Source organism: Branchiostoma belcheri, unplaced genomic scaffold (assembly GCF_001625305.1).
Source record: "Branchiostoma belcheri isolate BF01 breed outbred unplaced genomic scaffold, Haploidv18h27 scaffold8, whole genome shotgun sequence".
Classification (NCBI taxonomy): Eukaryota; Metazoa; Chordata; class Leptocardii; order Amphioxiformes; family Branchiostomatidae; genus Branchiostoma; species Branchiostoma belcheri.
The window spans coordinates 4,114,646-4,128,535 of NW_017804464.1; the positions used below are offsets into that span (position 1 = coordinate 4,114,646).

Consider the following 13,890-nt stretch of genomic DNA (forward strand, 5'->3'; position numbering starts at 1 on the left):
TTCTTTGAATAATGCATCTTTCTCTAATCTTTCTCAGGCCACTGTGGGAGAGCCAAGTGGTATTTGAGACCAAGCAGCAAGGCCATCAAATGGTAATGAAATTACATGTACTAGTACTACATTTTTTGGTACAAGAGATGTATACATGTATGATATATGTACTTTGTATGATATATATATATACTTGGTGCTTATTGCACAAATTAAGATGGAGAAGCTTATGCTTTTAATTGACATTGCATAACTGTTGTGAGCAACTGATTGGCTGTTGTAGCCAAACCCTTTTTGTAATCCTGTTTTTTCCCCACAGTTGTGCAGTACAGTAACAGGAGAGGGACTAGGTTGGGTCCTGGATGAGCTGCGAGGTCTGAGAGACTTCCTGGAGAAAAACGCGCTCTCCACCGGCCCGGCCGCCGCCAACGGGTTCGGGTCACCACGCAACATCCACCAGAGGATGCTGGGATTCCTGCGGCCGGACGCGGGTGTGTCAGGTGCAGGCCAGGTGCAGCAGCAGCTGCAGAGGAAATACCAGAGTAAGAATCAGTGAAATAGCATCACCTTGCAGTTAAGATGAAAACTGCAGTTGATTCATGTAACATCAAAGACAGAGAGCTAAGAAACAGCTCCAAGTTACTGACAGTGAAGTGACAAATCAGATATGTCGTCATAGAAAAGTCAAGAACAGAAGAACACCTAGTACCTTCTCCTATAGAACTTTTTATGTAGCATGTACATTTATACAGTGAGTAACAACTGTGGTTCATGATCTATGCTTTTCCTAATGCAATTCATAATGCTTGCTCATGTCATTTACTTGATGTACAGAAGAAAAGTCTTTCTATAAGTCAAACATAGGCATACCCGGGGGTATCAGTATTATTTTCCATATCTACTTTTAATACCTTTATATCATATCCAGGCCATGATAACTTTCGATAACGGTATTACAGACCATGGTTGCCATTGTGCGCCACTTTGAAAAAATTTGAATACAGGATTCGGACATTGGAATTGATGTTGTTGCATTTGCTGGTGTAGGGACACCAAATTTCTGCTCATTTCCCTAAGTACCCCGTGTTGTATTCTATATGTATCTATCCATGTGTAGTATAATAGTATTGTCTGATCCCTTGTTTTGTTGTATTTCCAGCTGAAGCCCAGGCTGCTGAGAAGGCCTCCCTGGTGCAGATACAGCAGCTGGTACATCGGACATGTGAGGTACTGGGACTGTGGAGGGCTCTGTGTGAACACCCCTTCCAGGTCGTGGCTGCAGGACTACCTAAGGTATGGCTGTGAGCATGTGGCTGTTAAAAATTCTTTGCAGGGCCTGAATGTGAGGATTGTACAGTCAATTGTATAGGCATAAGTGCAAGCAGTGGTAGAAATACTTTTTTTCAGTGTTCCTGCAATATTGCAGAATGTCCAAATTTTGTTCTGCAATTCAATTTCAAACCACTGGATGTCTCTTGTGCATCCAGTGTTTTTTGTAAGGTTTCAGAACTTAATGTCAGTGTTTGTGCTTCTACTAGGAGATGCAAAGCCAGCTCCGTGGTCTGAGGTTCAGGGATGTGATTGTGAATGGAAAGGAGGTAAGGCTCTCTTTCTCTAAGCATGCAAAATTACATGTACCATCAGTTTTCTTTCTGGTGTAAGAATTCCATGCCTGAAATTTAGACCATCAGCCGTATGGATTGTTTGTTGTCTTTCTAGATCCTGAGTGCTCTCATCACGTGTCTGATCAACCGTTACCTTGGTGATGACGCAACAACAGATGCCATCAGCTCTCGTCTACGGGAGGTCTGCCCCTCGCTGTACAGCACTGAGGACGCAGTCTGCTCCAAGGTCTGTTTTCCATCAAACTTACTGAAAGCTCTACTTTTGTGTATTCGTGAAAAACAAGCAAGACACTCACAGATTTTATTACATACTACACAGTGCTAAAATTGTATTTTTACAGAGATTACAGACTGACTGACTGTTTTTTTTTGTCCTGAATATTCTGCAGGCGAATGAGCTGCTGCAATCTGCTGGTAAAATCCAGTCCAGTGTGGAGAGGATGAAGATGCTGCAGGAATCTCTGCAGCTGTACAGGCAAATCAGCAGCCAGATCAACCTGCCCATGGTCTGTGGGCAGTTCCAGCAGGGTAAGACTCGCTTGAACCAGTTCCACCAGAGGATATAACTAGATTAACTAGTTAGAACCACATCTGTGGAAATCTGCAGACAGATCAGCAGCCAGATCAACCTGCCCATGGTCTATGGGCAGTTCCAACAGGGTAAGGCTGGCTTAGACCAGTTAAATCTAGTTCCACCAGACTGTAGAACTGGCTTACACCAGTTAGAACCACATCTGTTATATTCTTCAGATCAGTAGCCAGATGAATCTGGCCATGTTTTGTAGGTAGTTGCAGCAGGGTAAGACTGGCTTGAACCAGCTAAAACTAGCTCTGCCTGGATAAAACTGGCTTAAACCAGTGAGAACCACATGTGTTGAATTATACAAATCAGCAACCAGATGGATCTGTCAATAGTCGGTGGGTAGTTCTAACTGGGTAAAACTGGGCTGAACCAGTGTGAACCAGTTTTGATAATGAGAAATATCAGTGTACTGGATGTCTAACCTCCTGTTTGCTGTTTGTCCATGCAGTCCACTTCTATGACGGTGTGGTTGAGTTGAGCCTGAACTCTGCCCAGAGGAGAGATCCCCAGGGCCTGGCCCTGCACCACTACAGGAGTGGGGAACCTCCAGAGGACACACAGGGCAGCATGGCTTTCACTGCAAGGTCAGTATTTGTTTCCACAACTCAAAAGACAGTCTTTTTATGTTACCAGCACTTCTGTCATTTCGGAAGTTTGTCAGGAATATTGCCTTTAGTTTGTCAGAAATGACTGATGCTGGCAGAAATACCCAAACATCGACTATACCCGAGAAAATCCTGGTACTCAAAATTTTTTAAATCGTCCATGGCGTGAGGGGTTGCAAATCGACTCTGAGGAAGCCGCATCGCGAAATCTGGGTCAAACGGGCAGATTACACTTGGAAGTAAGGTTTGGAGCCAAAATCAATTTTCACCCCAAAATCACCATTTCTTACACTCATCAGCCATGTTAACGTTTAATGATATTTATGTGCAATTTACGACGAGAAATGTTACCTCAAACTTGGACCCTCAAAACCACTTTTTTTACCACGCACTATCACAGACCCCTGTCACGGAAGAATTGGGCTGTTCACTGTTAATGCTTGTGTCAATCTGAAAAATCTTTAATGGATATATGACTGGTTTATTTATTTCACACAAATACAAATACAAATACAATACCATAGCAGCCCTTCGGCTGAATTGTGGTTATTGTTTACATTTAAACAATATAAAATCAGCTACAATGTATAACGATTCAATACAACAATGTTAAACAATATAAAATCAGCTATAACGATTCAATACAACCATGACTTACACAATGAACATGTCAACTATCATTTAGTAACTTTACAATGAAAGGTAAAGTACTGTTCTTAAATCTCGATGTTCTGCAGCTAAATTGACTGATTTGATTTTTGGACCTGAGTTCTCTGCCATGTACAATTGCACGTGTAGGCGGTAACCAACTGGAGAAAGTAGGGGATCTTGATAAAGACACTGCAAACTTCTTACAGAGTAGGACTCGTCTCTGGTACAGAGAGGTAAGGGACAGCTGGCCTAGGGCAGCATCATAGTTGACGTAGTTCTTACCCAATACAATTCTACATGCTCGCCTTTGCACAGACTCTATGTGTCTAGACTGAACAGAGGTGATGCCTGGGTGCCACACGGGGCAGGCGTACTCTAGTAGTGGTCTTACAAAACCGCAGAAAACTAGAATCAAGTCATTATCACCAAGTCCATACTTCTTTAGCACTCGCACCAGGTAAAGTCTACGGTTGGCTTTGCTCACCATGGAGTTTACATGGGCGGACCACTTGAGATCAGATTGGATCAACAAAATGTTTTCCTTACATAGAGGTGGTCCTTATGTAGAGGTGGTGGCACATACAAGTTTATCTGTAAATCAAATCAAGTCAAGTCACGTGCTGTACTGTACATTTGTACATAGGTTGGAGTGTTACAAGTGTGTGACTGATGCCCTGGGCCAGCTGGTGACTATCTCCCAGGAACACCCCGGCTCCCCCAGTGTACCCAACAGACCTGGCCCCCCTCCCGACACCAGGGGCAGGCTCAGCGCTGTGGAGGCTCAGCAGTATGTAAGTACAACTTTCCCATTCAATTTACCAACTCATTATTGACCGGTGCAATAGCTCAATTGGTAGAGTGTTCGCTTTGTAACCGGGAGGTCGTGAGTACACACTTCTTTCTCTGCTTAGCACTCAGCACATATGAGAAAGAGTGTGGGAAGGTCAAACACACAGCACCACCAGTGGACTAGCCCCCTGCTGTAGTGCCCTGCACAACTGTGTGTCGCCCAAGGGCTACGGAAATGGACACGGGCACCAAACTCTATGCTCTGCATAGAGCACGGGAGACCTTTTATCCAGTGCAGTTTTTAGGGCTTGGAAACCCGACTTTTCAAAGTCAATATTCTAGTCATTTATCTACATACTGAGTTGAAACCACACAGTCCCAATGTATATTGACCATTATGGAGCAAAAATACCCAATATTCTGAAGGAAAATTGGTACTGGAAAGGCCCTGGACTGATTTTTTAGGGTACCACCCAGAAAATAAAGGACTCATTTTGGGGCTCATTTCTCCAGTTTTAAAAGCCAAAAGTATGAAATGCTGACTCAAATGCGCTAAATGTAAAGCACTATGCGTCAATATCACAAGGATTGCCTTACTCAGAATATTTCCAGTTTTGCTGACCTGAAATTGCGTCGGATGCCTTTGAAAACTGTTATTGTTTTGTTGTCCCCAGGTTGACCAGATGATGCGGCTGGCGCTGAAATCGGAGGATGAGCTGTTCCATGTGGCGCTGTACGACTGGCTGGTCAGCACAGGCCTGCAGGACAAACTACTCGAGGTTTGTTTGTTTGTTTGTTTGTTTAGATCTCTTAAATCTCTTAAAAACTCTTTTCATACCAATGTTTACTCACATCAATCATACATAGTTGTTATATTTATGGTTTATTTACCTTCGCAGAAGGAAAACATTGTTTTTGCTCAGTTTCTTCTTCCTCTTCTTCTCCAAACAAATGAGGTCAATGACCTGGATCAGATGTCTGTCACCATGGTAACTGAGGTACTGTACTACTCTGTAGCAACACCCTGTGGTGTTGGGTTACATTATGTAGCAGGACAGAGTTGGAGGGACTGCTCACCATATATTATATATGAATGTGTTTGAGTTAAACAATACAGAATATGTGAATCGAACATTATACATTTGCTTTGCAAATGTTACCTTTCTAGTTTGTTTTAAAATCAGCAACTTCCTAATGTGATAAAGCTCATGTGATGGGTATTTTTCTGCACTAAATAATTTTCAAAATTTGTGTTTTTTCCAGATCTCGTCTCCGTATATTGAGCCATACCTGACACGAGCGGCCCAGTACCAAGGTGACAACATTGCGACCTATGACCTCCTGTGGAAGTATCACGAGAAGAGCAGAAACTATTCAGCAGCTGCACAGATCCTGTCCAAACTGGCTGAACGACACAGGTCAGTTACTGAGTTAGAAATGCTTTGTCATGTGAAGTGAGGCCTAGGAAAAATGTTGTGTTTCCTGTTTCCCAACCAACTCTAGAAAAAGCTGCCGTCCCTAGGCTTTTTTGTGTGGACCCCTGCAAGGGACATAATTTTTCAAGCTGATTTTTTAAACCTTTTTTAGCTCCATGATCTACTCCCCAAGTGATGAAACACTGTACAATCAGTTGTTAAACCAAATTGTATTAAGTTCATTCACTAGACATTGGAAAAGTCTAATAAAAAAAAAGATAGTCCTTACCTAAGTCTGAATAGTGTTCGTTTTCTTCCTAAAAATTTGGATTTAGTAAGAAAACTTTTTCTTTACGTCTTGAAGCCTGTAATACTGTTCAATCAAAGACAAAGACATGGGGATCCTGATATGACAAAAAAACATTGTTTTCTCTTTGAAAACCTTTGGGAACCTTGCCATTAGCTACATATGTCTTTACTTTCTAAGCTGACTAGTTCACCATGTCACCAGTGAACATGACCATGAGAATGTATTGAAAGGAAAGGGAGCAACAACCTTCTTTTTGGCCTATGATCCTTCCAGCACTGATGTAGACCTGAAGCAGAGGATTGAGTACCTCTCCCGCGCCGCCATGTGCGCTAAGAGCAGTACGCAGGCCGGTGGCGCGGCTGACGGGGAGTTCCTGCACGAGCTGGAGGAGAAGCTGGAGGTGGCGCGGCTACAGGTGCAGGTCTGCGAGGCTCTGGCACGCAGCGGCACCAGGCTACCCCGGGCACAAGAGGCACTGGGGCAGCTCAACGCTGAACTGGTGGACATAACAAGGGTAGGTCTGTTCAAAGACAGGGTATAGGGAGATCTGACTTGTCTATGGATAAATACTGGTATGATTATGATTAGAATTATGTTGAAATAGGGTTAAGATATAAAGACACAAAATTTTTTAGAAACTTTCCACTGTTCTCCAAGTCAAACCTAGCAATTTGTTGTTACACATGAACAAAACCATGTGGTCAATGGGGTCAGAGAACAGAGAAATATTGAGTGACTTGCGTATATCTTCTGGTAATTCTTTGAGCTGATAGCTTAAAGTTTTTTATTTATTTTACTAACTCAGGTAAACTATCATTGATAATAACTAAGAGTTTTCGCCCTCCTATACAGCTGTATGGTGACTTTGCCGACCCATTCAGACTGTCCGAGTGTAAGCTGGCCATCATCCACTGTGCAGGCCACCATGACCCAACACTGGTGGAGAGTCTATGGCTGGAGATTGTACAGAAAGGTTCACAGCCATTCTTTATTCAATGGACCTTTCAGTGCTGAAACATTGTCATTGTACAATGAGAGCACGTCGCACTGCGTACATGTAATTCTGTAAAGTGTTGACGTGATTTTGAGCTGTCGGACTCTTGATGTTTGATGAAGTGCCTTGTTTCATTGCCATGCTGCAGTTTCCCCAGAACATGCTAGGGGACTCTCATGAACATATATTACACAATGTAATATCATGTCTAGTCAATGCAGATTTACTGAAAAGTGACATGATTTTTCAAAGTTTTTGGACTCATGATGTTTGATGAAGTGCCTTGTTTCATTGCCATGTTGCAGTTTTCCCAGAACATGCTAGGGGGCTCTGATGAATACAATGTAGTATGAGGGTCTGCATGGGGGGTCCACATTACGCTTTACGCAAAATTTATGGAGGCTCGCAACGCTTTACGTTAAATTCCGGGAGGCCGGCAACGCTTTACGCTAAATTCTGGCGCTTCGCTACGAATAACGCTAAATTCAAGTTGGTGTTGCAACGTTGACGGATCAAATTCACCGACAACGTCGCAAACAATAGCTGTGACGTACACCTTACAATGAAGCGCGCATGCTAGGTACTTCACACAGCATTCATAATTTGGTGCATAACGGAACCCACTTTAGAACATTCACTTCACCAACCTGCATCACCGGCGGATCCAGAAATTTATGAACGGCGGGGGGCGCACCACCTGACGTGACCACGTAAGCGCGGTGCGTCAGCGCAGGCGGAGAGCACGAGAGGGGGGGGCTTGGGGGCTGGGGCCTCCCCCAGGAAATTTTTAACATTGAGAGGCTCTCTGGTGTATTTTAGAGCCCGATTTCTGAGCAACTAACCAACGAACTAATACAGATTTTGTTTCGGTACATTCATGTGCCCATCAGTACATTTTACGACTGAGAAAATAAAAGTACATGCATTGTAAATATGTTCGTAAATTTCACGAAACGGGGTGAACAAGTTCGCGAAGAATTTCAGTTCGTGAAACAAGATTAAAAAAAAGGAGATGCCGCCTCTTGATAGACAACCCACCGGAGCACCGTATGCGATAAAATGCGCACAATCACGGGCATCACGTGAGCCATGGTGGGATTGTACCGCACACATGGACCCAGATGGGACAGGCAAGAAAGGGACAGACAAGATGAAGCAGAGATGAAGATGCGACTGAGATTGACTCCAGATGTGCTCCCGCCACCCGGCCAATACTGACCAATAATACCACAGAATTCCACTGATGTCATGGGTGCTCTTGTGTCCAGACTAGACAATAGAAATCCTGGGTACGACGTTGACCTTACAGGTCATCCGCTGGTTGCTGGTTCGTCCGCTACGGCTTACGAAAAATGGGAGTCCAGACTACGATTTACGGGGAATTTTTAGGCTCGATTACGCTTTACGTGAAATGTGCTGGCTACGCTTAACGGGAAATTTTCGCCTCCTCACTACGAATTACGGTAAATAAAATAACTTCCCTACGAATTACGGGAAATTAAAAAGGCCCGCCTACGCCTTACGGAAAAGAGCATGCAGACCCTCTAGTATCATGTCAGATTTACTGAAGTGTTGGTGTGATTTTTCAGAGCTGTCAGACTCTGCAGGAAGTCCTGCCGACACGCGGATGACCATGTTGGGGAACAAACTGGTGAAGCTGGGCAGAACCTACGCCTCTTCAGACAGGTTCTTCCCTCTGGGTAAGGCTGGACACATTACACATGCTTCAACTGCAGATTAAGAATCTCAATAGAGTAAGCAACACTTCCGTGTATGTAGTCGTCTGCATTGAAAATGGGGTCTAAGCAGAATAAACCATGCTAAAAATAGTGCTGTGTACCGGTTTGGACTGTAAAAATGTTTAGGTTCAAGTAAAAAAAACTGAACGTCCTGAACTAGAAAAAAAACATGTCACGTGTTGCAAAATGAGGAAGACATTGCCATTGGGCATCGTCAAGTGTTGGCCTCCGTAAATTATGTGGCCACAGTTTTGCCCAGACGTGCCCAACAAACAACATACCGGTACATATCTTGCTTCTAAACCCTCAGGTAGTGCAGTGCTTGCTACAAAATTTTGTGGTAAGATGACCCATTTTTCATTTCGAAATGTTAACTCAGAGAAGTCCCTTCTGTATTTTGTATATGTCCTGGGTTTAAGTCTGAACCTAAGCCTCTGGACTTGAATCCGGACCTGGACCTGAACATGGGTTTAGATACACAGCACTAGCTAAAGCATAGCTCAACAGCATTGTTATAGTATGTATCCATAACAGTCTTTTTTGTACACCACAGCGTTTTTAGTGAAACTGTTGGAGAAGAAGGTTCTAGAGTTGGAGTTTGATCAGGACTGGGCGTTCTCCACCCTGCTGTCTGTCCCTGTACCTGTCTCCAAACTCCTCACTATCTACGACAGGCTCTTCAAGGCAAAGGTACAGGGAACAGTGGTGTAGTAATGGGGTCATGTGGCGTAAATGGTAGCGTGTTTGGCTCAGGACGAAGAGGTCCTGGGTTCGAATCCTACCTATATCACCGATCTTGTGCCCTTGGGAAAGGCACTTTTAAGTGTTAAAACACAACTTTCCTCACTCAGGTGGAAATGACTACCTAGCTTTGGTTAGGGATGTCCCTGGGATAGGGCATTAAATGGAGGTCCTGTGTTGGAGAGAGCAACACTCCAAGCATAAAGAACCACCACACTTATTGAAGAAAGTAGGGGTCCTTCCCGGTGTGAGTGATTCAAACCTTACAGTCCGGTCTTACTCAGCTTGTACTTGTACAAAACTGGTGTGTTACACCTAACAAAGGTGGTTTACCAGTTATGCGAAACAAACAAAACAACAGGAAAGCCAATATTTGCTGATATTTAAGTGATATATGTAGAATATTTCCCTCTCCTTCTTTTCTGAATATGTTGTCCATTATCATTACATATACCTGAAGTGCCCACTAGCAGAGAAGCGAATATTGCAGCTTTGCTTTGCAAAGGGACTATTTTCATTGCCATAGTGCTTTGTGCAGTTTTCCCAGAGCATGCTAGGGGGCACTCATGAGTATACGCAATGTAGTATCAAGAGTAGTCAATGCAGATTTACCTGTTTGCTTTTTTCTGGACGAGCCAGAAAACAAGGATATTCATTAATTCAGCCCTTAAAGCCAGCTTTGAAAAATGTTGGCCAAAAGAACATCTAGTAAACTAAGTATTGTTACCAATAATTACCCTTGTGGTCTATCCCCACAGTTTCAATGTCAATGTTGGCAAACTGATTGTACAATGTTTCATCACTCAGGTGTCAGATCATGGGGCTATCAGCTCAAAAAATGTATGTCCCTTGCAGGGGTCCACACACAAAAAAGCCTAGGGTCTGCAGTTTTTTCTAGGGTCAGTCGGGAAACAGGACATTTTTTTTCCTAGGCCTAACCTTCAAAGTTATAATAACACATAAGATTAATGTTAGCCCTACAGTACAAGATGTACCAAGATGAACCAGAGTTCTGTAGCAGTCATTTATTAAACGTTCCATCCTCTTGTTAGTGTATAATCAGGTTTTAACCCATCCTGTATCCTTGCCAAATGAACCACCCTCAGATCTTTTGATACCAGCATTCCCAACTGGACTCCCTGGTTCAAACTAGACACGATAGTCGTCACAGACATTTAATCATAGTTATGGGAACAATAGAGAAGTATTGAGTGGGAGGGTGTGCTCACACAAAACTCGGGGTCCTTTTGTTCCGAAGTTTCTACCAGAACTGTGACTGTAAATCAGATGACATCGGAATGCCACAAAGATTTGACTGCCATTCTTCTAGACTGCAGGAAGCATCTTTTGTAGAACATTATCCAGTTAGAAATTAGACCTCTTTGTCCATTTATTACACTGAAAGTTCACAGGTACTACTTACTGACTCTTATCCCTCCATGGAGTCTGTAGGAAAGAACTAGGATAAAACAGTGGCAAGTCTTTGAGGTGCATCATTATCACAACTTTCTTCATTTTTCATACTACTTATTTCAGGCTGGCAAGTTGCTATGGACCACAACCTGTGAAAGAAAGGAGCTACTAATAGTTATTTTAGATTACACAGGAAAGGTTTTCCATTTTATGGCTAGCAAGAGAAAAATTGCAACAGTTTAGAGCAGAATTCTGGGTATATCCAACCACATTATTCTGTGGACTGTTAAAAACTTGAAGAGAAACAGGTCAAATACAGCAAGTGTTTTTGGAGTGGTGGCACCAGTGACACAATAGTTAGAGCACTCAGAACAAAGATATCCCGGGTTTGATGCTCACCATATGCAATGCCCCGACGTTGTGTCTTTGGGAAAAGCCACTTTACATGACTTCCCAACCAGTACGGTGGAGTGACACACACCGAGCCTCGTAGGCTAATCAGTGACTATGGATTTGATGCGCCAATGTGCCAACATTGTACATTTGCCACCAAGAGCCGTAAAGTTATTCTAAATTGCAGTAAATGACTTCTTCTTTCCTTTTTGGAGTAGCACATGCATGTACACGCACAGATGCCTTCAGCATAAAGACAAACAATATGTACACTATGTACCATCAATGTCACCTTGCTCAGTATGCAAGGCAAGTTCAGCCACCTGCTGGGTAGTTACACAAGAAGTGACAAAAACACTTTACCAGATGTGGATCCCGCTCGCGACTAAAGCCCGTAATTTGTATCCTAACTCCCACTGCAGTCTTGACTGGGAGCTCTGCCAAGGCAGCAGTATTACACAGGGATAAATACAGAGGTAGGAAACAGACTGTAGAAAAGATAGGAGGACTCATGGACTTTCTGTGTAGAACCAGGTGCAGCCTTAGATAGGGAGACAACTGGTGGCCCAAGGTTGTCTGGAAGACAAAGTATTAATAAAATTCTGCCCTAAAGTAATACAAATGTAATTGTATGGCCGGGATAGGTGCCAGTTTTGAGGACACCACAGAGGTCATTGGTCGTAGAGACCACGGTGTAACTAATGGAAGAGTGGCTAGGATACGTACATGTACAATTCCTTCATAAATCAGTAGGTAGGCATGACAAGATACAGTGTAGAGAGATAGCCAGAGCCATCAGACCTTCAGAAAGACACACCTTGTCCTCCAATTGAATCTTAAGTTTCACCATGAATAAATTTCAGGTGAAGCTGTTACATTGACTTTTAGCATTCTACTTGTAAGGCAAGAAGAATTACATGTACAATGCCTTGAGGCTAAGACATCTTCTGGCTTTTAAGAAAGCTGAAAGAGCATTAGGTATTTGGGGAAAGAATAGCACAACTTGTCTCTATATCCAATGGTTTATAATGAAACCATTCTGGCAAATAATACTTAGGCCTACGAAAAAAATGTTGTGTTTCCTGACCGACCCTAGAAAAAACTGCCAACCCTAGCCTTTTTTTTGGGGGGGGGGTGGAGCCATGCAAGGGACATACATTTTTCTAGCTCCATGATCGGACACCTGAGTGATGAAATGTGGAACAATCAGTTTTGCAATATAAGGGTCCTGGTGCAAGTTTTACTTTGTTAAACTGTACTGTAAGTTAAATCACTAGAGTGTAACTGTAAGTTAAATCACCAAAGTCTAATAAAAAAGAAAGAAAAAGAAAGAAGGAAGGAAGGAAAGAGAGAGAAAAAGAGAAAGAAAGGAAGAAAGAAAGAAGGAAGGAAAGAAAGAAAGAAGAGAGAGAGAGAGAGAGAGAGAGAAATAATCCCTACCTACCGACCCTAATTTTTTTTCTGGACTGAAACAGGAAACAACTTTTTTCCTAGGCCTTACAGGGTCACATTTAGTCTGAAAAGATGTTGGGTGTTACTACAGTGTAGTTACTGTACATTATAAACTGTGTTTGCCCCAGGACCCATGTTGGCAGGCAGCGAGGCGACCGCTCCATGTACTGGAGGCCATCTTCTTACTACTGACCAAATATGCCACAGAGCCATCACTCGTACCAGCTTATGAAAGGTAATGGTTCTCTCACTGTATTTCTTTCATTTCTCAATGTAAGGCCACACCAATTTAATTTGTTGGTTCTTGGATTCGCCTCTTCATTTTTTTCTGATTTGCAAAAAAAAATTGAAATTGAAAAAAAAAAACTAGATTCTGGTTCTGAATCAAATCAAACATGCTCATATTTTGCCCCCAATAGTGGAGAAAAGTCCTTTTCTTCCTAGTTGGTACAGTTTTTCCATCTAATAAAGTATCCATGCAGTGGTTTGATTAAAAGTTCAAAATTCATTGTTTAAATATTATCCCAGCCTTTTGTGTTGACTTCATGGCTCCTATCATAGCATTTGGGGATATGATAGGATGCCTAGACCCTAGGCCCTGTCGCTTCATATTTTTTCTGAAAAAATCCGAGAACCAACAAATTAAATTGGTGTGGCCTAACCATTCTCCTGTGGCAGAGCTATCCCGTGGCAAATACGTTAGCTACGCTGTGGAAGCACCTCTGCCTCATGAGAATGAATGTAACATGCCTAGGGCCAAAATATAGTAGAGGGGATTCATTCCTCAAGCTAACCGACATCTCGCACACGCAGTCGTCCCTCAGTAAGACATCTGGAGCCGCATAGTTCCCGTTTAGAACTTTTAGACCGGTTTCGCCTTGGGCCAAAATTTACTTTTTTAAAAATTTTGCCCATAACTAGTAAGTTTCTTGACTAAATGTATACTGGCACAGAAATGTTGCAGCAAAATAATGCTATATTCTGTACTCAAGAACTCGGTACATTACCGACTCATATAAATGCCGCAAAAGGCCAGCATGTCCTTATGTATTACCCCAAATTCACAATACCAGGTTTGTATTCATTTGGTTCAGCAGTATTTTTTTTTCTAGCTGAATTTCTTTTATTCGCCTGCGCACACTAGTTTGAGGATGTCATCCATAAAAATAAGTCAGTATGGCCTAACCTT

At 42.7% G+C, this 13,890-nt stretch overlaps 1 protein-coding gene across 2 annotated transcripts in view; it reads left to right on the top strand.

The window, feature by feature from the left end:
• LOC109486102 (nuclear pore complex protein Nup155-like) overlaps window positions 1-13,890 on the top strand; it is a 33,584-nt gene that overhangs the window by 15,651 nt on the left and 4,043 nt on the right. For both annotated transcript variants that reach the window (XM_019789786.1, XM_019789787.1), the window contains exons 18-32: window positions 38-92; window positions 311-533; window positions 1,151-1,284; window positions 1,530-1,589; window positions 1,711-1,842; window positions 2,006-2,144; window positions 2,648-2,783; window positions 4,099-4,246; window positions 4,919-5,023; window positions 5,508-5,662; window positions 6,243-6,483; window positions 6,822-6,942; window positions 8,553-8,663; window positions 9,256-9,392; window positions 12,830-12,936. In XM_019789786.1, the coding sequence (XP_019645345.1) occupies window positions 38-92; window positions 311-533; window positions 1,151-1,284; window positions 1,530-1,589; window positions 1,711-1,842; window positions 2,006-2,144; window positions 2,648-2,783; window positions 4,099-4,246; window positions 4,919-5,023; window positions 5,508-5,662; window positions 6,243-6,483; window positions 6,822-6,942; window positions 8,553-8,663; window positions 9,256-9,392; window positions 12,830-12,936 (2,004 nt within the window). The remainder of the gene's footprint in view (window positions 1-37; window positions 93-310; window positions 534-1,150; window positions 1,285-1,529; window positions 1,590-1,710; window positions 1,843-2,005; window positions 2,145-2,647; window positions 2,784-4,098; window positions 4,247-4,918; window positions 5,024-5,507; window positions 5,663-6,242; window positions 6,484-6,821; window positions 6,943-8,552; window positions 8,664-9,255; window positions 9,393-12,829; window positions 12,937-13,890) is intronic.